The sequence below is a fragment of the Lachnellula hyalina genome, assembly GCF_007821495.1.
Source record: "Lachnellula hyalina strain CBS 185.66 chromosome Unknown contig00018, whole genome shotgun sequence".
Classification (NCBI taxonomy): domain Eukaryota; kingdom Fungi; phylum Ascomycota; class Leotiomycetes; order Helotiales; family Lachnaceae; genus Lachnellula; species Lachnellula hyalina.
Genome location: NW_022157132.1, coordinates 35966 through 59948, shown reverse-complemented (window position 1 = coordinate 59948; position 23983 = coordinate 35966). Strand labels below are relative to the sequence as shown.

Genomic DNA, 23983 nt, shown 5'->3' with positions numbered 1-23983 from the left:
ACTGATCTGAGTATGTATGATTGAGTTTCGCAAGTAGCCTCATGGCAGACGAACCTCTCATCGACAAGATCCATGACTTGAGTGACTTGGAACTTGCGACTCTGATATGCCTCGTGGCACAGGAGCATTGTATCATTGATACAGAACCGGATTCTATCGATGACTTGGTTCTGGAGTTAGAGCTGGTATGCATTCATGTTGTTTTGTATTCGTTTCTTCCTAACAAAATCTAGGTGGCCGCGAAGGTCTTTGGCCTCTCCCATGCAGTGATCGATTGCTCCGAGCATACATCCCTCGACGACTTCGCATATTCTATCTTGTCTGCTGAAGGAAGTCCTGCTCGATCAACCTCTCCTGTACGAACCCGAGCAGACTCATACTTCCTCAACGCTCCTACGTTTCAGTCCATTGCCGCCCGCTCCCCTGTGTCCGAGAACTTCGCAGACAACAAATCGATTGCAAATGTGATCATAGCGAAGAATCTCGACGAGGCGCCGAAGCAGGTTCAAATACAAGCCCTGGAGCTTATGCGGACGAAGCGGATATATACCAGAACCTCTGTTCAAAGTGCACCTAAGAGGTTTCTATTCATTGCATTGTTGGCCGGTGGAGAGGGTCCGAGATTAACAAAACATCTCAATGACCAGATGTTCATCTCGCATTTCCACGATCCCGAGGACGGGTTCCCGAACTTGGAAGAGAAATACGATGATGGGAGCTCTATTTCCTCCGTGGTGAAGAAGAGTCCAATTGTCCCAGAGCCTTATTTGCTACCAAGGATATCGGCAATGGACATTGAGCACCTGTCCCAGCTGAGCGAATACACAACTGTCACTGTGGAGTTGAGTGAATACCAGCAGGACATTATCGCCTTCCTACGGCTTCATCGTGCAGTGGCAGGAGGGATATCAGCGACAGCGACTCGGAATTTCGACAAGCTTTCCAAGTGTCTTGCACCACTACACGATCTCTCCTACGCTACGCCTTCTCTGGTTGCCCTAGCAGCCAGGAAGATATATCCGCACAGGATTCATATTGTGCAGCCGGAAAAGGAACGCAGTATGCAGTGGGGAAGCGACGTCGATGCTGTAGCAGCAGAGCTGGATGGAATAGGAGCAGAAGATGTGATTGAGGATGTTCTAGGCAGTGCGGGCGCAGAGACGCCCCTTTAATATCAATTTGATACCTGACTACAAAAGTACCCACCATGCTGCGGTCACTGATCTCCTGAATCTAATTGTTCTACTTCACCCTCAACTGCTATATCTTTTCTCATTTCCTCCCGCTTAACCATTTTTTCATCAACCTCCTCCATCCTGCCATTGCCCCACTAAAATCCAAATCCCCTGCACGGTCCCTGAAAATCGGCTCAAGAGATCCACAGTGCCTTCATTCAACAGGATCAATAATATGACTATATCTGCCGGAAGGACCAGAGAAGTTTGAGGTTATGGAGATTCTGGATATGCGAGAGTCTGAGTATGTCATAGGACAAGTGTCCTGCTTATGTGTGACTACCTGTTTGTTACGTGATAGGGATATGAAAGGAAAATAGCTACGTAGGCGTTCAGGTTGTAGTTGACATGGAGATAGTGGTGGTGTCGACATTTTGGTTTTTGGTAGATCTTAATTAAGTATTTTCACTGTGTAGGAGGTGGGGACTTCTTCAAAGGTAGGAATTGGAGATGGAGGTGGAGAAACGAAACTGCAGGGAATGATTCATGTGTCATTCATTCATAAGTCATGAACAGAGGCCAATGCCCATTTATTCTCTTAGTCATTAGAAAGGAGTGATTATGTACAATCACTGGTGATGAATAACAAGCACCATAACGACATTTTACTCACATCACCTCAAAGGCAACATGGAAAACTTCCCAAGCATTCTAGCCTACCATTACAACGATGGCAAACAATACCACACGTATCCCCTACCTCGCAGGTCCAGATGACCACCCGCTCCAATGTCCACTCTGCCCACAACACCCACCCTTCACCACCGAACGATCGCGCAACATCCACTATTTCCAGCACCGCCTTCCCCAACCCGAGAACAAACACCACCCTCGACCCCAAATAGACCAGCGTATTCCCTCTCTGCCAGGTCCTCCTCTCAGATGTCCCGCCTGCCCACAACAACGACTTTTTAATAATGAGGAAGGTCGAGATCTGCATTATTTCCAGACGCATATTTTGAACTTGCCCGAGACGTGGGATATAGGGGACATGGGGAATAGGGATGGGCCGCTGGGTATAGGGAAGCATGTCTTTGAGGTGGAGAGGTATTGTCGTGAACCGGAGACCTATGGTGAGTGGGGGTAAAGAGACAAGGAAATCGCCAAGGTGAGGATGGGGAGGCTTCGAGTGAACAGAACAGACTGAAGAGAAGCGTGACGGGGAAATTGAAGGGGCGAGATAGAAATACATATCAATACATGTTTTGATACAGATTATATACGTTCTACAATACATGATATGTTGGCGACTTTGACGTCTATTAAAACATCCGACCCCTTAACGCCTGCAATGCATGTTATCGTATCTCATCTATGAGACCTCTTTAATGCGGCATTGCCACCCGGACTCTTGGCTGAGGAGCGGTAAACTGGGAATTTGATTAGTATGATTCAAACATGATTGTTGTAATTTTAGAACTCACCTAGCACCAAGACACCAGCCAAGCTCGTTACCCTTGATCTTCTTCGCAATCTTAACTTCTCTGTCGATGGGCATCTCGTAGCCAGTGTGAAGAAGAGCCATCATGAAGTTAAGATCTAAGCAGTGCTCAGGTCGGTCCTTCAACTCCTCCATGGCACCCGGGACAGTCTCGAATACATCCCAACTAGATACGCCGCCGCAGACTTGATCAGTGAGATGGTGTAGTTCCTTCAGTGTGAAAGATTCAGGCATTCCTAGCGGCTCAGTGCGGTCGAAGAAATAGGAGAAAGCGTAGATATCTTCTCGAGAAAAGGTCTTCTCTAGAGACGGCTGATGGATACCATTAAAGGAGCAAGGAGCGACCTTGCACTCAGCTTCTTTGAACAAGATCTTCTCCGCGAGTTTTCGGCATTGTGCAGGGCTTGCGGATGAAGGTCCGGTCATGTTGACCGATACCTTTGGCCCGAGAAGGTGGCCTTCATCAAGCTTGACTTCGACAGTGCGAACCATTCCAGGAGCGATGCAAGGATTGACGACACTCTTAGATATCCACGAAGAATCAGAAGGGTTGCTGGCGTGCATGTCTTCGACGAGCGCGCGATGGATGGATTCACGAGCTGACATGAGACCGTAACCAAGATGGGAGTGTTGGTACAGCTCGAACTCTCTTCCGCCGAACTTCAGCTCGTATCTGTGATCACCCTCCTCCATCTTTGCAGGAAGGGCGAAAGTAGGCTCGAAAACGACCTGCGTTGAACCACCACCGAGGTCAAATACAGCTGCGGTCTTGGTCTTTTCTGGTCCACCAATGTTGCCGAGCAAGAAGTTCGTGGTGATCCATGCGAAAACGCCTTCATCCTTACCTTCCATTATGATTACACCACCGTTCTCCTTGGAGACAACGGGGAAGGGGTACTTTGTCTCGAGTCTAGTTCGAACAGCGTCGAGGATCTTCTGGCTTCTCTCAACACCAAGGAGACGAAGTCCAGCAGTTGCTTTCACGGCGACTGGCGAACAAGCCTTGAGCTTTTCAGGAACAGTGTCCATCGCAGCATCCATCAAAACGTCAAGACTTGCTGCAGCTCCCTCGGCGTCATCCTTGAAGGAGCTTAGCCCTGATCCTCCTGCCTTCTTCTCTGTCATGACGAATTTCTCATCCTCGAGCTCTGGTGTAGAACCGCAGTTGTTGAATCTGTAAACGTGGATTCTAGAGCCCGTACTCCCTGCATCGATCATCAGGGCGTACTGGACAATGGGCTTCGATTTGTCGCTCGAGACCTTGCACTTGGTTGTGCCTAGTGACGGATCTGAGGCTGTCTGGCCCGAGCCCGAACTCCCCACACTCACGCCTGGTTTTTCTGTAGCTAAAGACCTGTTAGAAGATTCGAGATGGGTAAGATAACTTCAACGTACCTCCATTATGTACATCGATTCCGCTCGGTGATAAATAATAGAAGAGGAAGACGATGAAGAGCAAGATACCCCCCGTCTTGAGGTATCTTGAACGCTGACTTTGCGTCATGTAGGCGGCCTTTGCTTTCTCCAGGATGGCGACGGCGCTATTGCTTGCGCCTTTTGTATTGTATCTGGCAGGTTTCTCGTGAGGGTCGTGTGCTACGTTTCTGGTCGGCAGCGAGACCGAAGTACGTCTCATAGAAAGGAGAGACAGGAAGGTGTTTGCAGGACTAGCGACAGGCTGATCAATTATAAGGAAGTAGGGGGGTGAAGGGTGAAGTGGTGCTGCGAAATAGTCGGTGGGGAGCAGACGCGAGGGATGGAGAAAAGAAAGGGGGGATGAATGAAATGGAAATTCGTAAATCTGGACAGACATGCACGGCCCAAATTTAGACGCAGGGCTGTGGTGTGGCTGTAGCACCAGAGTCGACGGATAGCATCTGTGGCTGGACAATGCGGAGTATGCGGCCGAGCTGATTAGATAAGACAAGCACCGCACTGCAACCAAGTCTCAATCGCGGCCATTGTTGCCTCCACTGCGTATTCGTACTCAATGTTGCCTCCTCCCATAGAATGCCATGAAAATAGCAATACAAGACCAAGTCGCTCCTATCCTCTTTTATTTCCTTAGAATGTGTCTTTCGCTCCCCTGAATCCTCTCGACTCCACCACTACGTACTCCTTCCAAGACTGTCTACCAATTCATCTCATTCTCCCAGACTGACTGACAATCAATCCAACGGAAACATGGACATTCAGCTCTTTGTCTACGATCTTTCCCAGGGTCTGGCAAGCCAGCTATCGTTCATTCTCCTGGGAACCTACATTGATGCCATATACCACACATCGATTGTGATGGGCGGCATAGAGTAAGTTGCTTCTCCAGCCATGCTATTACCCTCTTTGAACAAATTCGCGGGGTCAACCAGGTTCTAAAACCCCGCTTTCAGCGCTTTTGGGACATTTGTGACTTCAAACCTCTCAAGATCCATTGCTTACTCTGAGGACTCGCAGGTACACCTATGATGGCGGCATCAAGACCACCAAACCAGCAAATACGGCTTTGGGAAAGCCCAAGAATATCATCGACCTAGGGAAGACAGAACTGCCAATGGAGGTCATAATGGAATACTTGGAATCGTTGAAGGAGGTTTACACTTTTGAGGTATTTGTGCTCCAATCCTCTTCCAACGGTGTTTTATTAATTGGATAAAAGGCCTATGATCTCTGGTCCCACAACTGCAACAACTTCACTAATGATTTTGCTACCTTCCTTCTCGGCAAAGGAATCCCAGACTACATTACGAATATCCCCCAGAAAGTTCTCGATACTGATTTCGGTCGAGCCCTAAAACCACAAATCGACCAAATGGTGAAGCGGAATCACGAGAAGAGAAACGGCTTTTTGGGAATAGGAGAGGCCATAACTACACCCAAAACACACGAAAAACTGGTTGAGTCAGTGAGGAGACCTACCACCCTGGCTGAATTGGATAAGGTGCTGTTGGAGGCCAGGAAGTCCTGCGTAGTGGTGTTTTTCACATCTGCTGAATGCGCACCTTGCAAGAAGCTTTATCCTCTATATGACCAGCTGGCAGCAGAGTATGCTCATAAAGCGGTTCTTATCAGGGTAGACATTGCTAGGTCATTTGATATTGCGACCAAGTATCAAATTCGTTCAACGCCCAGTTTCATAACATTTTTGCACGGCGCCGAGGAAAACAGGTGGTCATCATCAGCTTCGTCAACCCTTATACGGAACATCGAGTTGCTTGTACAAATGACGTGGCCACCACACCCTCATGAATCTCTATCTCTTCCCGCACTGCACGCTTTGAATACCAGACCCGTCTTATTCGGCAAAGTGCCTCCTCTCGGCAAGCTCAAGACAAAGATGGGGCCTGCAGCAGAGGATAGAGCTGTATCTGGTGTCTTGAATTTTGTTGCGGCTCGTGCGTCAGAAGGTGCAGCAGAAGCGACGCTCCCCGATCTGGCTGCATTCAGCAACTTTTTACGCTCAGCTCCATCCAAACTACCTATCGAAGTCATGTTCACAATCGTCGATTTGCTCCGCGTAGCTCTTGTCGATCCGCGATTCAGCGGTTGGTTTGCTGAAGAGCATAATCATACGACTATCGAACTCCTTCTATCCTCCATTAACACTCTTAAAGATTGTCCATACTCACTACGGCTTGTCGCGCTTCAAATGTCATGCAATCTCTTCTCCACACCACTGTACCCGCCTCATATTCTCGAGTGTTCGGCTTTAAGGACCCCAATCGTGCAGCTCATCACTTCAAGTCTACTAGACGATAAACACCACAATGTCCGCGTCGCAGCCGCAAGTCTTTCCTTTAATATCGCATCGGCAAATTGCAAGATACGAGCAGATGAGCACCGAGAAGCGCTGCAAGAAGGAGATCAGATCGAGCTTGCAGCCTCGCTGCTCGAAGCTATCCAGTTAGAAGAGGCATCTCCAGAAGCACTGAAGGGTTTCCTACTCGCATTTGGCTATCTGATATACTGTGCGCCTAAACATGGCGAGCTAGTGGATCTACTGAAGAGCATGGATGCGCAAGGCACGATACTGAGCAAGACCAAGGTCTTCCCGGACGAGCAGTTGATTCAGGATATAGGCGAGGAGCTGTTGGGTAAAGGTCTCAAATAGGGTTAAGCTGCACATACATATTGCCTTGACGAGAAGATATACATGTTCTAGAATAGACTGTGGAAAACTCTAGAGAACCATCCAAACATCGGTGCCCGGCGACGGCATTCAATCCCACGAGATTAACCGTGGCTGGGAACCAAATTTGAATAGACTGTACATCCAAGGATAACCAATGAGGTCCATACCTTGTTTTTTATTTCACTGGTGTCAAAATGCTACTCGCAGCCTTTAATTGAGATGCGGTCACGTGTGCGGTTTTGCACAAAAGGGGTTCGCTTAAGGCAACAAACGACGTCTGGCTAATCTACCTAGGCAGGTAGTAGTTATACCAGCACCATTGCAAAGCTCATATCTACGAGTTCAGAGAGTCAAAGTGCTGTTGTCTGGAGCTACTTTTGGCAATGGAGAATCCGGTCAACTTGGGCACATATTCTGGAGTGAATCTGTTAAGAGTTGTTTCTAAGCGAGCTCGCGAGTTTCTTCTCAACCGGACGGTATCACTTTGAGTCTGGTGAAGATTGAAGACAACATGCACTCAGGGCACTTCCAGCATGAACAAAGGACAGAAGCTAGTTTTTATGAACTTACTCATCATGGCCATCTTGCAACACTCCTATAAAATGTCATCTGGGGCATTTCAAAGCGTTTCTTTTACGCGTTCACTTCTACTTTAGGATGTGAAATATTAAATCGGCGAACACTAGTGGAACCTCTTATTACATACATTGGAGCATCACTAATCGCAGTTGTGAGAAGGAGGAATAGTGATGTTCTACTATTCCTCCTTCTCACAACTGCGATTAGTGATGCTCCAATGTAAGACAATACGAAATGTACAATGGGAAGTTTAGAATCAAAAGCAGAATTTGTAAGCCGAGGACCTTATCTTTCTGGAAAAGTGAATCTATCTTCTTGATGCTTGATGCCTGTCACAGACACTCTTCTGTTACTATGTGCGTGGGGGTCAGACTTTGAAAGTGTCAACACCTAATAAGAAACGGGGTATATCTAATATCTATGCAATAACTAAGGGTGAAGTCTACATGCATAGATTGCGAACAAGTGAATTTTCCAGACAATGATAATTTAAAATCACGCGTACTATTGTAGGTCTTATATACTATGCGCGTCTATAGGTGGGAGCTGCTCAGAAACCCCCCTCCGCGAGCTTTTGACTTCAAATTTGATGACACACAAACAGTAGTAGAGTAAGCTTTGTCAGAAACTTGAGTACAGTCTATTTTCAGAGTTCATATGACTGACAACAAGTGCTAACTTTGCCTTCTATCCTTCACTCTCTGCTCTCTACCATGATCCGTCAGGGAGAATTTACCTCCAATTGAGGCGCACAAGGCAAGGGAACTTCAGCTTAAGGCAATATCGTCTCAATAGCAGACTCGCAAGAAGCAAACGCGGAAATTAGTAGCAGAATAATCCGTGTCTCATTGATCGTGAGATGTGACCCCCACGCTAGTGCCTGCTTCAATATTAAGGTCCACACAGCCTTTCGCACAAAAAGAATCCTTCTCAAAACTCTTCAACTTCCTACAAACCATCGCCACACAGAGCATGTGAATACACTCCTTTATTGTCGTCTGCACATTACGTGCTCTCCTGCTGTAAGTTAATCTCCCCCTTCTCATCCATCGCTTGCTTTGTACCTCCCCCTCCCCCTATTTACGCGTGGACGGAGTTCACCTTCGCCTTCAACTTCAAATTCTGACCTTGACTATCTAGCGCTGCAATTCAAACCTCTGAGATTTCAACTGGTAAGCCATCATACTCGTCTTCTTCGAACAGTTCTCTTCAAGTGTCAACACAATAGCTTCGCTAGCGTCTTTGGCTATTTCCTCAACCATTGTCGCAATATGTTCACGCAACCCTACTGACAAATCAAAAGTACACACACTCAAACCTCTTGATTCACCTCCGCTCTGTAAGTATTCTGTTAATTGCTGGTGCTCAATTTCAAAGCTTTTCAAGTATTTTCAATAGCTAGATTCTCTCCTAACACAACTCCTAGACCACAGTCCTTTCCGACGAGAATCTTTATAGATACCTGCCATTTGATATTTAAGACGTAAGTTTTCTTCCTGCGCCCATTACGAGATCTATGAAGTGACCTTTTTACTCTAACAGCACACCGACTCCAATCGAACCACATTGATCAGCATCTGTCCCTGTCAATCGCTTCAAGAACCATCCAAACCCGACGGGCTTGCAAGACCCCCTTTCTTTAAGAAAAGTAACAAGAAGTAAGTCTTATATCTCTAATCTTTCAATGTTGTCTCCATTTGTCTGCATTTGAATCGAGGAACTCGCCATAACTATCACTAACATCTTCACAGATCGAAAGGGGTTAACCAATCTTGTACCGGTACCTTCACAATGTCTCTCTTAATGAACCACACCCCAGCCAAGCTGGAAGAGTTTGCCATCATTGACACCACCGGCGCTGGTCGTCGTTTGGCTGCTGTTGGTAACTCTCTCACGGAGACTCGAGCTGTCATGTGTGCTGAAATTCCTACCGCCACCACCCTTGTACCTGTCATCCTTCTTGCTGAAAGCTCTGACATCTCCAATGCTTTCAAGACTGGTACCAAGCCTACTTTCCAAGCCCAAGATCAAAGCAAGGTGGTCACTCCTGCTACTGTAACCCACCTCTTGCAAGGAACCAGTCGTGCTGGAACAATCAATACAGCCACCACTGGACCCCTCACAGCCTTCACCATCTTCAAGAAATTGCCCCAAGAGATTAAAAACAAGATCTTCATCCAAGCAGCCAACCAGGAGGGTCGCAATATCTATGCTATTGAAGTTCCCAACCTTGGATCGCGTAGATCAAAGAGTCACAAGGATACCGCCGCAACCCATCATCGCTCTGAATGGGGAATTGAGATTGTTGGCACTAGCATCACCGGCGTTTTGGCAAGCTGCAAGGGAGCCTACGATGCAGTAATGAAAGTTGGAACCTACCAGCCACTTCTGCAGTTGAAGGGCTCTGGTCTTGCATATTACATCAACCCGGCCGTTGACCGAGTCAATCTTGGCTCCAAAGTGCCATTTTTCAACATGCTTCCATGCGGAACTCTGGGCGATTTTCTGGTCAACCCTGCCGAAATGGGATTGATTAGAAAGGCCGCCATTCCTCTCTGCTTCTTCATGAATGACTTTGGTTGGTCGATTACTTCAATCACACCTTTGATCAACTTGACCGATTTTCGCCTCGTTGAGTGCGTTCGCCACCCTGGGCAACGTACCACGTTCAAGCTTGAAATGGACTTTGTGCGTTATAGCCGCCCGTTCTGTCGGGTTGAGGCTGGCAAGAAGATTGTCGAATACCATGTTGTGGCTCAACCCCTTTACAAGGGAAGTACAGACATGGACGCGATAAAGCGAGTTCTCAAGAATGTAAAGCCAAAGGCTGAGCGTCAACGACTGATGGATATCTGGGCACTCCTTGGCTCCGTCTTCAATCTGGTTCCGACCCTGCCAAAGGTTACACTCTGCATTGACTATATTGTCTAGTTTGTCGGCTTTGGATAGCAGTTGTTTGGATGTATGTTTTGGCAAACATAACCAATCGCTCCACAATTGCCTGCGCTGAGCTGTCTGTCATTCTGCTACACTTGCTACACTTGCTATGGAAGAGAATACTCTGGTCTGATACTTTGTTTTTTCTCACTCTGGCGTTATGAAATACTGCATAAGGAAAGGAAATAATTTGCTCACTCACCCCTTGTCTTACTAGTATATGATCCCTTCAGCCTAAGTAAGAAATCTAAGAGCGTCGACCAAACGTGTAAAGATATCTCAAGTGATAAGGAGTTGTCGAAGAGCTGACTACGGGCTGAAGTGGTCAGTTTTACATGCAATCTGAAGATGAAGCGTGAACTTCAACACTGTGTTGTCCCTTAGACACCATTCTGACCCTCTTTGAGAATGCTCATCAATAGATTCTCCAAGGAAAATGGCTCTGAACATAATCGCCCAAGCGACATCTTGCGAGCAAGTGGCCATTGAGCCACCTGGTCCATTCATTCGTCTTGGGAGTCGGAGGCTAGGACTCTGCTGAGCGGGTAATTCAGGTAAAAGCTTCTTTCCAAGGCACCGAGAGTCTACAAACGTCCACTAAAGATGTGAGACCAGCACTGTATGTACACTTGTAGCTATAGGAAACCGAAAAGTAGTAGTCAATAAATTGCCTTAAGCTTTTACTACGTAGAGAAAGGGCTAGGAGACCTAGGCAAGGGCGATGGTGAGGAATTTCGCCTGAATCACAAGTGCTGTAACTTCTTAAAACATAGAATCTGCATTTTCCCCTACGCGATATCACTCGAATGAATCGAAAATGTAGTTCTCACATAGCTTGCTTGCGACGTGGGATCTGAAAAAGATGCTTGGAGAGACCGAATTGTTGTCTCGAGGAATTAGCTCAATATCCCTGCACCGGGTTCACGGGCCAACACCAGCTTATTTACTTTGCTTTGGCAAGGTTCGAATGAATGCATCATCTAGTTCTACAACAACGATTTCGCGACTCTATCCTTGCTATCAACGACATACTTACTGGCATGGCTCTGGATCCGCGATTAATGCCAGGTGTGGCATCGGAAATGCGCTTGAGATCATCTGCTTCTACACCATCATTGCGATCGAGGGAGGGTAGTGTTACGCCAATGGGCAGAATGGATGCGCCGGGAGGCAATGTTAGAGTCGTGGTGAGAGTTAGAGGCTTCCTTCCTAGAGGTAAGGAAATTGTATAAATTGCTGGATAGCTGCTAACAATTTTATTTCTATTCAGAAACCGCGCGGGGTGCAGAATGCCTCATTGAGATGAATCCCAACAATCAAGCGACGACCCTTCTTGTTCCCAACGATTCAGATCCTGCAAATTCGCGGTCGAAGACGCGTAAAGTTATCGAGGAGAAGGCCTTTACTTTTGACAATTCATTCTGGAGTCACGATAAGAAGGACGAGCATTATGCCCACCAGGAGGATGTCTACAACTGTTTGGGAGAGGAATTCTTGGATCACAACTTCGAGGGATATCACACATGCATTTTTGCGTATGGCCAGACTGGCTCTGGTAAGAGTTATACTATGATGGGTACGCCCGATGAACCCGGATTGATTCCGAGGACCTGCGAGGACCTCTTTCAGCGAATTGAGGCAGCACATAACGAGACACCCAACATATCATACAACGTCCGAGTCTCCTATTTCGAAGTTTACAATGAGCACGTCCGTGACCTACTAGTACCCGTCAACCCAAACCAGCCTCCGTACTACCTCAAAATACGAGAATCGCCCACGGAAGGACCTTATATCAAGGATCTGACTGATGCTCCGGTCAAGAACATCTCCGAGATTATGCGACATATGAAGATAGGAGATGCAAGCCGTACAACAGCGAGCACGAAGATGAACGACACAAGTAGCAGAAGTCACTCAGTCTTCACCATTATGCTCAAGCAAATTCATCACGACATGGATACCGATGAGACCACAGAGCGTATGGCCCGGATTCGGCTTGTGGATCTTGCTGGAAGTGAACGAGCAAAGGCTACGGAGGCCACCGGTGCACGTCTCCGTGAAGGAAGCAATATCAACAAATCCCTCACTACACTCGGACGAGTAATCGCCGCCCTCGCAGACCCAAAACAACAGCGTCCCGGCAAGCGAAACAAGGATGTTGTGCCATACCGAGACTCGATCCTCACCTGGCTGCTCAAGGATTCGTTGGGAGGAAATAGTAAAACGGCCATGATTGCTTGTATCGCCCCTTCAGACTACGACGAAACGCTGTCTACCCTCCGGTACGCAGACCAAGCGAAGAGGATCCGAACCCGAGCCATTGTCAACCAAGATCACGTCTCAGCCGCTGAGCGTGATGCTCAAATTGCTGCCATGGCCGAAGAGATTCGGGTACTGCAACTCAGCGTCACGGATACCAGACGCCGAGAGAAGGAAGGCAAAGAGCAGGAAGAGAAACTGGAAGAGTACCAGAATAGAGTTGTCACTATGCAGCGGATGATGGAAGAGAGGAGTATGGTTGCCGAGGGCAAGATCCGAAATCTACAGACGGAAAACGATGCGTTGAGGCTGCATTTGAAACTTGCGCTCGATAGTCTGAAGAACCCAATCGAGGTGAAAAGTGCAAGAAGCAGTGTGCAGGGAGGGAGTAGGAACGGGAGCATGTTTCCAGATGCTGCACAGGATGTGAATAAAGAGAACCAGATCCATGACGAGACGGATGATTTGACAGAAGTTCCTGATGATGAATACGGCGATGATGACGAAGGTATCGATGTCACTGCCCATGAAGAGAGAGCGGATGAGGTTCAAGGGTTTATGAAGGAGTTGCTGTCTGACTTAGGTATGTTCAAGAAGAAAATCGGGGATGATAAAGCTCGGTTCATGCAACCTTTGGGAGAGCGAGTCAACTGAAGCAGAGAAGATGGATTTTACGAAGAACTATGAAACTTGGGCTCTGGATTGGGTTATGTTGAATTTCATGGACTCAGCGATGGTGTTTGGAGTATGAGCGTTGAGATTCCAGATTATGATAGCAATAACACAATGTTTATTTTAGGTTCTGCATCTTTGAAGGTGCAGTCACTTTTCTTAAGTGCGAAATTTGTTTCGTGTGGAGATTTATGATACGAAAAGGAACGCAATACAGTTTGAAGTAGATCATGACTGCCCAAGTGGGGATGCAGCCGCCCTCAAGATAGAATCAAAGTCCTGTGAGCTTGTTCAAATGATTGGGATTGGATTGATACTGGAAGTGGCTAAGATCATTTTTCATTTGGCATTACGGGGGGGTTTCAAGACCATTTTCACGCACTACAGCTACCAGCCCCAGAGTGTGTCGTGGTATTGCGTCGAATTGGATAGCAAGTTCTGTTTGGTTTCGATTTTTGAAAGCCAAGGATTTGCATTCGAATTCTAGTCTAGAATCGGAAGTATTTATCCAAGCTCAATACTAACCTAGACCTAGTCTAAGTCTTCACTCCACTCCTTATCTCTCACCCTCAATGTCCTTTCCACGTTCCCGACGCTCCTGCTGCCACCTCCGATTCTAGTTATCCTTTTTCTTCTGGTCATGAATCGTACTAGATTCATGTCAATAGCTTGGTCTCTGATGTGTAGAATTTGATCTTATTTCGACTTGGATCTGCGTCTCCTCTCTGTTGGATGCGAGAATCGGCTTCGGTGCCCGTTGCTAACCTCGTACTTGCTTCGAAGGTGCGTGAGGATCTCTTCGCTAAACAAGACCCCTCCTCTGCGTTGTAATTAAGTGACTTAGCTCGGGGTGACAAAAAACCCAAAGTCCTGAGAGTTCGGGCTGTTCAATACTCAGCGACAGTCTATAAAAGCCAATCTCCGCCAGAACGCATGCTGTTCGCCGATACAGTACGAAGTGTAGAGATGGGGCTAATCCCGTACATGTCTTTTGCGTTGCAACGAGTATGATCTGCTTTAGGGAGAAATTCGCTAACCGGACAGAACCAATCTTATACGACAATTAAGCTCTACCGATGCTATTGGGAAGTTCTTTAAGCCACTTCCACCGGAATACTTCACCTTGGTACCCGTTTGTCGTCATGTCAAATGTTGCTGTCGTTCATATGTTCGTTCGTTGGCACTGAAAATGCTACTGTACGGAGATCATGGAGGTGCAGGCAAATCTGCCCACAGGACATAAAGTTATGCAACAGGATTTTCACAGTCAAGTTGCAATCATGGCAGAAGATGATATACCACTCTTCGTCAATCTGTTTACTAGGTTTCCAAGCTCACGAGGAAAAGCGTTATTTATATGATACTCTTGGAATTGAAAATTTCTACACTAATTACGAACCTAAGCAGTACATATCTACATGAAACCCAATCAGTCTCCCCTGCCCTGACCACACGTACAAATCCCCTGATCATTAGGAGTCTGGCATCGATATGGTCCGCCCATGCAAGAATAGCATCCAGCATCGCCCCAGCACTGTTTTCGGCCAGGTTCGCAAGTTGCGCAGGTGGACTTCCAACCCCATGGCCAGCCACGGGTGTTGAGTGAACGGTCGACTGGTGCTTCGCCGTTCCATGTTGTTCCTCCAAGCTCGACGGTGCCGATGTGCGGGGGTGCGGCTGCGAGGCCTGAGACGCCTGCTGCTAGGATAGCGCTGGTGAGCGTGAGAAGGGTGGTGAATTGCATTTTTGTTTTTGTTTGTTTGATTTGGTGTATTTAGTTGTCTGAGTTGTATGTAGTATTGTGTGTTGTGAATTGAAGCTTTTCTTTTTTTTTTTGGTGTTTTTGGTTTTTATAGGGAGGGCAGTTCGTCACAGACGTCTGGTGGGTATATATAGTGTTGGAAGATGATCAAAAGGGAAAAGGAAGTGAAAGTTATTGAGCTGTTATATGTTGTTCTGTAGGCTGCAATCTCTCCTCATATAGATGCCTGAGATAAAGAACGTCTGTTGACAAAGGGATCCACGAGTGGTCAATCGCTCGGTGTCCCCGCACTTCGCACGAGTCGATGACTTCCATTTCCTTTCTGGAGCATTGATCCTCGTTCATCAACATAGTGTCCCTTGGGGGTGGGGGAAGGGGATGCACCGTGGATTTGCCCCAAAAATGTAATCTGGCGTGAGCTTTCCGTGGGGATATATTGTCTTGACTCTGAATGCGGATCCCACAATTTCCCCACATGTCCTGGGAATATTATTAATCCAGATCGCTCAAAGGGCAAAGTCTTTGATGTTTGATTCCAGTCGCTATTAATAGCCTTACTACCTTTCGCAACTTGACTTGTCGTTTATTGAAGCGGTTAAACAAAGAAAGTGTCAAGTCGGATTTCGTTATCATCCAGCCTTATGTTCTTTGAATGATTCTATTTTGGAACCAGGTTGAATGTCAAAGGCACTCACCTTTCATTAACCCTAAAATGTCGGGGATGCCTGTCCAAAATGGCTACTCGGCAGTTGGTTTTTGAAGTGACTTGGCGAACCATAATGATTAAAGAACCAAGAAACATGATAGATCTGCATGTGTCCCCATTTAGTGGTGACCAATTGCAATAAGCAAAGAGGCGTCTACGAACTCCTGCGTAAGCGTACTGGCGTCTAAAAGCTCTCTAGGGTCGAGTAGCAAGTGACTCCCTCTTTCAATTATCGAAAACGTAGACTGTGATACATAGTATTTCTTCTCTCCAGGCAATTCCAAGGGAATAGTAGTAAAAGAAGGTGTTTGAATTCTTATGATTTTTGTATTCGGAATACGTAAGTCCAAAGAACGCCATCCCGTCCATGCTGGGGTATCATTGTTGAAGAGAAATGACACACCTATCGTCGTTCCATCTATACGTGACTCATGATTTCCCATCCCATCGTGGGCCCAAAAACTCCAAGTCTATTAAAGTCATGAAAATGTGTTCGCAATGAGAGCATGGGGCCAGGATTCTATTTTTTATCCCCGAACTTGACAAATGGCTCGGGATCGCGACGAAGTTGCTCAAGAACGCCTAGACCCAGGTTCATCTCGATATGCTCGGATGCAGTGTCGGAATCAGAGAGTTCCATGATGTGCTGCTCAGGATTACCAGTTGCGAGCTCGTCGTTGGCTGCCTTCATCTGAGCCAGAAAGCCGGGAAGCCTGGAGGCGATGGAGGAGGGTTCGAACCGGAAGCTAGGTTTCTGATTATTCGGCTTGACATTGATGATATCCTCAGAGTTGGCTGAGACGGAAACTGATGGAACGACACTGAAGCCATGCAATTCATTTGACCTAGCCGCTGAGATGACGGCATTGGCCCACACGGCGGTTTCCTCCACCGTAGGTTCAAGCTGAGGCGGAAGTGGCTCAGTGTTTTGATCAGGGTCGAATCCAGACATGACAGACCAGTCGCAGCTAAGCTCAACCCGTTTGGACACAGCTGCCTCGGAATGGTGGTCAGAGGAGTCGCTACAGAGCAATATCTTAGTTGGCTTGATATCCTTCTTTTCATGGAATAACCGGTCTTTAGTTTTCTTCTTTGACGGTTCGGGGTCGTTTTTGGATTCAGACGCCTTCCGCTTGAGGCTAGAAGGCCTAGATGTTGGGAGTTTTGGTGGTTCGATGTCGGATTGCTCTTCCTGAAGACCCGCTTGAGCATCATTGTCCTCGTCCATTATACCCTCTATATGACGTCTATCGAAGTGCAGTTGGTCTGCCATCAGTCTTGCGCATTTATGATTCAGTCGATTCTGACCACCATTGGAGATGATATCGCGAAGTCGAGCTGAAAATTCGAAAGCGCCATCAGCTAGAAGAGTTAGTGATGTTTCAAGATTGAGTTACAGAAGGATTTACATATACATACAGTAGAGTTTAATCATATTTGCAGCCAAAACGAACATAACATCATCCTCTTTGATGTCGGTCTCGGCGAAGAATATATCCCAGGGACGCTTTGTAGCTTCAGTAGCATCATTCATGGTGGGGTTTGAATTTACGCTCTTGGACTCTGGGAGTGTTGTCATTAGACCTGCATGAAGAAGAGAACGTGGGAGTTCATGACTTACCTTTGATTCAATTCGCGGTCTCTTGATATATCTCCACTGGCGCAATTGGACGATCCTGGTAGTGAAGGCAGGAACGCTGCGAGGGTCTGAATACCGCCAAATAATCTAGAAAATGGTGAGGGCAATAGGTAGAGAACGAATTGGTGAGAATGTCGTTCGTTGGTTGGTTTTCATGACACAATTAGGAATTGAAAGGAGGTGTAGACTGGTTTAAGACTTTGGCGAGTGTAGAACTAGTTAATCAACTATCCTGGGTTTCACAATGCAACAGAAATTCATGAAGCTGAGGATTTCCATATCGTAATTCTCTCGCTTATGATAAGCGCTTATCGGAAGTGGTGCAAAAGTGCAAGCCAAGCCTCTCCCCGCGCCGCTGATCAACCGAGCCGAGCGTTTGTTTCATCTCATATGGATCCACCTTGTCTCAAAGAGCCGCTACCATGTTGCAACCACTGGGGCCGTATTGTCTGACCTCGAACTGCTTTTCTTTGTTCCTTCCTGCTTGCTCGTTCGTCGCTGTTTTCGTGGAGATACCATACTTTCGTCTATTTCGTCCCTCATTTTCTCTTCTATATTTATCCTCGACTGCACTCCCTCGAAGCTAGTACGACTCTTATAGAAGACGAAGCTATCATTTCTTTGACTAGGCTGAACATGGCTTTGAGACCGTCCCTTCTGACAAGAGGCTTGTCCTCAGCTTCCGGCCCCAGTGACACCGGATCTCCCGCTGAGCAGCGGGATGATGCGAAGAAGAACATGCTGAAAGCAATGCGACCATTGCCAACTCAGCATTATTGGAATGTTTACTTTGACAGGTAAGTTTGGTCTTGTGTGGTTGAACTTGTCTCAAAGGCAGTTGTATGCATAGCTTCTGAAGGACTAACACTTGCAAAGGCAGCAGAAGGATCAACAGAAGTCTGCAGATGGCACCTATTCTGCTGCCACTCTCGAGCAAATCGGCACCCAGATCGAGTCTGTCCAGGACTTTTGGCGTTACAATAACAATACCCCCGTCGATCAAATCAAGATGCGAGAGTCGATTTATCTTTTTAAACAAGGCTTCCAGCCAGTGTGGGAAGATCGAAGAAACATAAATGGTGGAAGCTGGACATTTCGAGTGCCAAAAGCAAATGGGCCTGACTTCTGGACGAGAGTTCAGTTGATGGCTGTTGGAGAGAAATTGCAGGGTTGTCTCGAACTTGGTAAGATTTACCCACTTCCAGACTTGTGAAGTAATATGTAGAGGGTTCTTGATATTGTGAACATAGTAAATAACGGGGACAACTACCAGCAATACTAAAAGAGATATACTAACTCGTTTCTAGGGGATCAACTATGCGGGGTTGGACTCTCGGTTCGATTCAATTCCCATCTCATCTCCATATGGCACCGTGATGCTTCCAAACAGAAATCTATCGATGATTTACTGGCGACAGTACTGGAAGAACTTCCAGCGGAGCTCAAGCCGAAGCCTGACAACTATTTTTACAAGAAGCATGCAGACCATGCTGGCTTTAAAGCACCACCGTCAGACACAACCACCATCCCAGTCCCCACTATTGAAGCTTCGCAAGTATAATGTTTCAAAAGTGGACGTGATCTTAGGCATTGTCGAGGATTGGATCGAAACAAGAAACTATTGGGAGTTATATGTTTTAAAAGGAATGAGTTCAGCTCGTTAGTTCGGCAGATTTGAATTTCTATTGCATTTGCGAGGATGGTGCATACCGGTGTTGGTAAATTGGGCAAGAGCCAATATGAAAGGTATGAATGGGATGAAGAGCGGCACAAATGGCCGGTCTATGACTATGGATGGAATGGAAGTCATTTTTCGCATTTAAGAGACGAAATGGTGCTCATGATTTTATGCATTATCTAGGCGCCCCTTTTTTGAGCATTGTGCAGAATTACGTCCATAGCAATTTCTATCTAGCATTATTCATTATCATAGCATTCATGACAATCCCTCCCTGTCAGCCCCCTTTCGCCTCGCTCAAAGAAGAAACCCTAACGCCATATTCGTACCAGAATCTCACCTCCAAACCCCTGCCCTTCTCATAATTCCTTCAAATCCCCCCTTCTCCACACCCCTCCCAACACCCTTCCCGCCATTAGCCTCAAGAATCATATCCCTCAGTAGATCTTCCTCTACATCCTCCCTCAACATCTTGGCCACCTCCTTCAACGTCGCAAGCGTAATCTTCTCCTCCCCATCCCTCGAAAACAACGCAAACGCCTCCTCTACCTCCTGCGCATGAGTATCCGAGTTCTTGTCCCGGTGATGCAGCTTAAGCGCGCAGATCGCAACAAAGGAGGGGTATTCCGCAAAACCTTCTTGCTCGTCATCGAGGATGGAGATGAATTCTTCCAATTCTTCTGGAGTTGGCGGGATTCCTAAAGCGCTGTTTGAAAGAAATGCGAATTAGCTTTGTTAGAGATGAAGATAGACTGAAAATCTGGATAGATTTGGGAGAATGAAAGCCTCACATCATAGCGCGTCGCACATCACTAATAGGTATCACACCCTCCTTCTCGCCCTTCTTCTTCTGCGAGAATAACGCGAAGGCTTCCCTGATTTCGTTCTCCTCGGCCGCGGTTATGTTGTGCTCTTTTGCGAGTTTGGACTGCCGGGCTTTGGGTTCTGGCGCTGATACTGATGCTGCCGCTGGAGCGCGGCGTTTGGGTGGCTACAAGAAAAAAAAGGGTATGTTAGATGAGGCTTTCATAGCGACGGGGTGTCAATGACTTGCCATCCTATTGCGCAGGACCTGGAGGATTCAGGACGCTGTTGAAGTTGTCGCATATCATGACCCTCACAAGGCTGTAGGCTAGTCTCGGCCTCGCAGAAGAAAGTGGGGCCGCTAAATGGCGCTAGGAAGAAGCTCTATTTAATCTTCTCAAATCGCGAAATTTCTGCTTCCTCCACAACCAAAACCCAAGAGTTGTGGTTTTCCCACTCAATGATTATTCGATTACTTCTTAATTAGTGGTGATTGGAATTACAATGGTTTGTATACTTTCAATTCAGTAGAGTCCTCAAGCTATTCAGCTTGAGCATTCGAGAAAAGCAGCTTCAAAATATAAATGCTAGAGCCCGCCATAGTCTCAACCCAGAGCGAGCGAGTGTGGACAATGAAGCAAGAGTGATATCCGGTCGAGATTTTGATTCTTCGAGACCTTCCTTGGGGTACCTAGCCGTTATTCTCGTTACGAGTTTGATATTCGGTGCTTTTTGGAGACATTTTATTGAGTGAAGCGTCGCTTTAGAAATACACATATACATGAATCAATATACCCTTGCCCTTGTCATACATTCAGTCTGGATCAGTGCGTCTTTGTATGCGTGTCTTATGAGCCGATATATCCCAAAGTTTGCAGAGTTCACTTCACTTCCCTTCCCAACAAGAATCGGCATCCCCATGGATTTTCACACCCTCAATAACCTTCCTCTTCTCCCTCTTCTGCGAAGTATCAACGCCATACCTCTCATCCCTATCCTTAACCTTATCCCACGGCACCTGTCCTCATCAGCATCACAATCCCTTCTCCTACTCAGATCCTTTTCAGACTCACCTGCTCATCCTTCGTAAAACTCATCATTAACTCCGGCTTCCCCAACGGGAGCGTATCACCCCTATCAACCTGCCAAAAATGATACGTCTTTCCATACAAACCAATTACCTCCTTCATTTCTTCCGTCTCGGGGATCTCCCAGACTGCGTTTGGGAGGTTGGGGTTGGGCATAATGAGCATACCGCTGCGGACCTACGCGTCTTTAGTTGTGCCTTGCAAGTAAAACTTTTGGTCAAGGGAAAGCTGCAAAGGTACATACTTCAAAGTCATGAGAATGCCATAGCTTCCTCTCCTCCTGGTCAAGCGTCTCATAGAGCCTCGGTGTGATCATATACTCCACGCCGATCAAGCGCGCGGGGTTAGTGGGGGCGTCGTATATCAGACATTGTCGAACCTATTCTCCTTAGTTTCGTTTGATCCTTCTCTTTTTCTCTCTTATCATTGATTGATTGATCTCTTAAGAGGAATCGAGAGGAAGACATACATCAGCACTCAAATGTGTACAGTAATGATTCGCCTCTACGCTCCGTGTTGGATTAGATGCATAGACATGAAAAGCATTAAGGTGAGCACAGATTGCTTTGATTGGTTCAAAAGACTGGGTAGCTGAGGCGCCGGTTTCAAGGACGGTGTCTTTAGTTGTTACAGGTGGACCTTCGGTGCCATTGGTATTTTGGGAGGCCATGGTAGCTGTTTGGGTGAGCAGTTTGGTGCGCTATAGATGTCTTCGGATTTGAACCTAAGATGTGAAAATGTTAGAGGGAACGTATGATATAATTTGAGTATGTCTACTTGGGGGAAGAGCAGATTAATGGTTGACGTCATGGCAATAAAATATCACGAGGACGAGATCCTTGAGGGAATGAACAAATGAATGGGTCATGCCGCTTTTGTATTTGATGTACACTTTCTAAAAAAACTCGTTGCTCATAGCTTCTGTTCTGGTGGGGGTCTGTAAATGATATTAGCATTTGTGAACGTTCCTACGCACAATGCTTCTTTTCTTATTCTACTTACTCACTTGAAGCTGTTCTTCATCTCCCGGAGTTTGGCCATAACTTCGATCGGGTCAGTCTTTCCAGTTGCTTTTTGTATAACCGGATCCTTCAAAGAATTAGCTGGCAGTAAATGCGTATGACTTGAGATACTACTTACATCCATTCTCATAAATACGTTGTGTTGCTGTGAGACAATGTCAGTAAAGGCTCTTCTCGGTTTAGACCGACTAGTGAATTACCTTTTCATCGCCAATTGTAAATTTGCCTTGTGTTTCCTTGTTGTTATCCGCGAAAGCTTCTAGCTTCTTGACTGGCTCACTCTGCGAGACTGAAATGGCGAACTTGACATTTGCTTTTGTGTATTCGTGTCCAGGCTACTCGAATTTTAGTACAGTACTAGCCATAAGAGAGATTTCGGCTTGTAAGGGAAGAACATACGTAGACTTTCGTGTCATCCGGGATCGAAGCCAGAGTCTTGTTCAACGCAGTATTCATCTCCTCTGCCGAACCCTCAAAAAAACGTCCGCATCCTATATATCGCACATAATTAGCAATGCCCTTGAAACTAGTTTCGTAGAAGCCCACCTCCATGGAACAGAGTATCCCCTGTAAAGACTACTTTGCCTGTACTGTCTTCCATAAACCAACATATGCTATCTTGTGTATGGCAAGGCGTATATAGAGCCTTGACTGCAATATCGCCGATCTTGAAGCCTTCACCGTTCTTGGGGGTTTGTGTAACGCCTTCGCAGTCTTTTCCGCCGATTATGGGTTTGCCTTTAAATTCGCTGAACGCCAACTGTCGGAAGAAACCGTTAGTCTCAGGCATTGAGTTGAAAAGCAAAAGTAATAGTTTCGCATACGAGTTTCTTATTTCCTCCGGCATGATCCCAATGACTACTCAAGATCAGCATAATGTCCAATATAAACTCCGGGAGACATACTGGTGTGTGTTGACAATAGCAGTCAGATTGATCTTTCCAGCCTTTATATGTTCCTGCAGAACCGGCGCAACTCTGCCATATATGATCAGTTTCGAATTCTTGTCAAAGCCTTTCGGACGTACTCGTCGGGGTTTGCGGGGTCGATTATTACAGCATCCTTGGACTTGTCATCGACAACCAGGTAGGCGTAATTATTACTACTTCCCACCCCTGAGTTCTTCAGTTAGCAGTGAATAAATGAGGGGGATGTCAACAAGTTGGACTTACACATAGGAATAGACTGAATATGCATGGCGCGGGCAAATGGGACAAATGCAAGCTTGTAATGTTAGAGTTGTGGTCCTTGGGTTTCAATGATATGCTTACGCTGGTTGTAAGTGGTTTCAAAGGCTTTAGTAGAAGGGGTCTGGTGATTCTAGAGAAGTTCATTGACGTAGTATGAAGGTTGGGCAAACTGATGGATGTAGCTATTTGGAGCTCGAGTCTCAAGGTCCTGCTCTGTAATCGAGGGTAGCTTATCTTATCTGATGGCGATGCTAAAATCTCTTGGCATTGTCAAAATACAGTACTCGAGTAATGCTACAGCAATGCCTCCAAGCTTTCTTAAATGTCATCAAACTTCCCGAACATTTATTGTATCCAAAACTCAAAATCTCTTCATAAAGGCATGCATACAACATTCTTACACGAAAGACATCCCGCCACTAGCACTCACGACACTACCAGTCACCATCTAATTTCTGAACACAAGAATATGGCATTGCGTCAATATATAGAGGTCATCAAGGGTGCCAGCAAGACTCCTTACGCTACAATGGGAACGGTATCTGATACTGCCCAGCTCTAGCTGCCGCTAGGGTAGCGTTGATGGCAGGTTGAAAGTCTGTAATCACTTCTAGCTCGCATTCAGTCCACATATCCGTGGCTATGGCCTACAATTTCTCAAGAGTTAATGTCGTTTCCCATGTCCCAGGATACAGTATCCGAAACAGAGGGACTAGTATGCTTTGAAATATTGCATACCCTGGACTGACACAGTCTACTGTTATTCCATTTACCCAGCTCAGTCGCCCATGCCTCAAGAGCTGCATTAGTAGCAGTTTCTTCTGGGGGGTTGTGCTAGCGAA

The 23983-nt window shown here is 46.5% G+C and overlaps 8 protein-coding genes across 8 annotated transcripts; 4 read left to right on the top strand and 4 right to left on the bottom strand.

Annotated features, from left to right (window-relative positions):
- Positions 1-41: 41 nt before the first annotated feature.
- On the top strand, positions 42-1172 carry LHYA1_G001828 (uncharacterized protein; the record flags this gene model as incomplete). Its single annotated transcript, XM_031146807.1, has 2 exons — positions 42-185; positions 234-1172. The coding sequence occupies 2 exons, from the start codon at positions 42-44 to the stop codon at positions 1170-1172; spliced, it is 1083 nt and encodes a 360-aa protein (XP_031008161.1).
- Positions 1173-2547: 1375 nt separating this feature from the next.
- Positions 2548-4312, bottom strand: gda1 (putative guanosine-diphosphatase; the record flags this gene model as incomplete). Its single annotated transcript, XM_031146806.1, has 3 exons — positions 2548-2605; positions 2660-4022; positions 4072-4312. The coding sequence occupies 3 exons, from the start codon at positions 4310-4312 to the stop codon at positions 2548-2550; spliced, it is 1662 nt and encodes a 553-aa protein (XP_031008168.1).
- A 548-nt stretch (positions 4313-4860) lies between these two features.
- On the top strand, positions 4861-6781 carry DESI1 (Desumoylating isopeptidase; the record flags this gene model as incomplete). Its single annotated transcript, XM_031146805.1, has 3 exons — positions 4861-4982; positions 5128-5278; positions 5330-6781. The coding sequence occupies 3 exons, from the start codon at positions 4861-4863 to the stop codon at positions 6779-6781; spliced, it is 1725 nt and encodes a 574-aa protein (XP_031008169.1).
- A 4577-nt stretch (positions 6782-11358) lies between these two features.
- KIF1C (Kinesin-like protein) lies at positions 11359-13234 on the top strand (the record flags this gene model as incomplete). Its single annotated transcript, XM_031146804.1, has 2 exons — positions 11359-11533; positions 11589-13234. 2 exons carry the CDS (start codon positions 11359-11361, stop codon positions 13232-13234), a joined length of 1821 nt encoding a protein of 606 aa, XP_031008166.1.
- A 4761-nt stretch (positions 13235-17995) lies between these two features.
- On the top strand, positions 17996-18920 carry EIF4E3 (Eukaryotic translation initiation factor 4E type 3; the record flags this gene model as incomplete). Its single annotated transcript, XM_031146803.1, has 3 exons — positions 17996-18156; positions 18236-18543; positions 18667-18920. 3 exons carry the CDS (start codon positions 17996-17998, stop codon positions 18918-18920), a joined length of 723 nt encoding a protein of 240 aa, XP_031008167.1.
- A 453-nt stretch (positions 18921-19373) lies between these two features.
- Positions 19374-20028, bottom strand: Cetn2 (Centrin-2; the record flags this gene model as incomplete). Its single annotated transcript, XM_031146802.1, has 2 exons — positions 19374-19743; positions 19829-20028. Coding segments are annotated over 2 exons (570 nt in total), but the record flags the coding sequence as incomplete, so codon positions are not given.
- Positions 20029-20727: 699 nt separating this feature from the next.
- OBAP1A (Oil body-associated protein 1A) lies at positions 20728-21599 on the bottom strand (the record flags this gene model as incomplete). The annotated part of the gene is made up of 4 exons (XM_031146801.1): positions 20728-20859; positions 20915-21106; positions 21174-21308; positions 21399-21599. The coding sequence occupies 4 exons, from the start codon at positions 21597-21599 to the stop codon at positions 20728-20730; spliced, it is 660 nt and encodes a 219-aa protein (XP_031008165.1).
- A 242-nt stretch (positions 21600-21841) lies between these two features.
- Positions 21842-23285, bottom strand: SPAC824.07 (putative hydroxyacylglutathione hydrolase; the record flags this gene model as incomplete). Its single annotated transcript, XM_031146800.1, has 11 exons — positions 21842-21866; positions 21936-22018; positions 22070-22096; positions 22152-22286; positions 22351-22442; positions 22498-22711; positions 22776-22809; positions 22857-22928; positions 22979-23066; positions 23124-23175; positions 23223-23285. 11 exons carry the CDS (start codon positions 23283-23285, stop codon positions 21842-21844), a joined length of 885 nt encoding a protein of 294 aa, XP_031008162.1.
- Between the last annotated feature and the right edge of the window lie 698 nt (positions 23286-23983).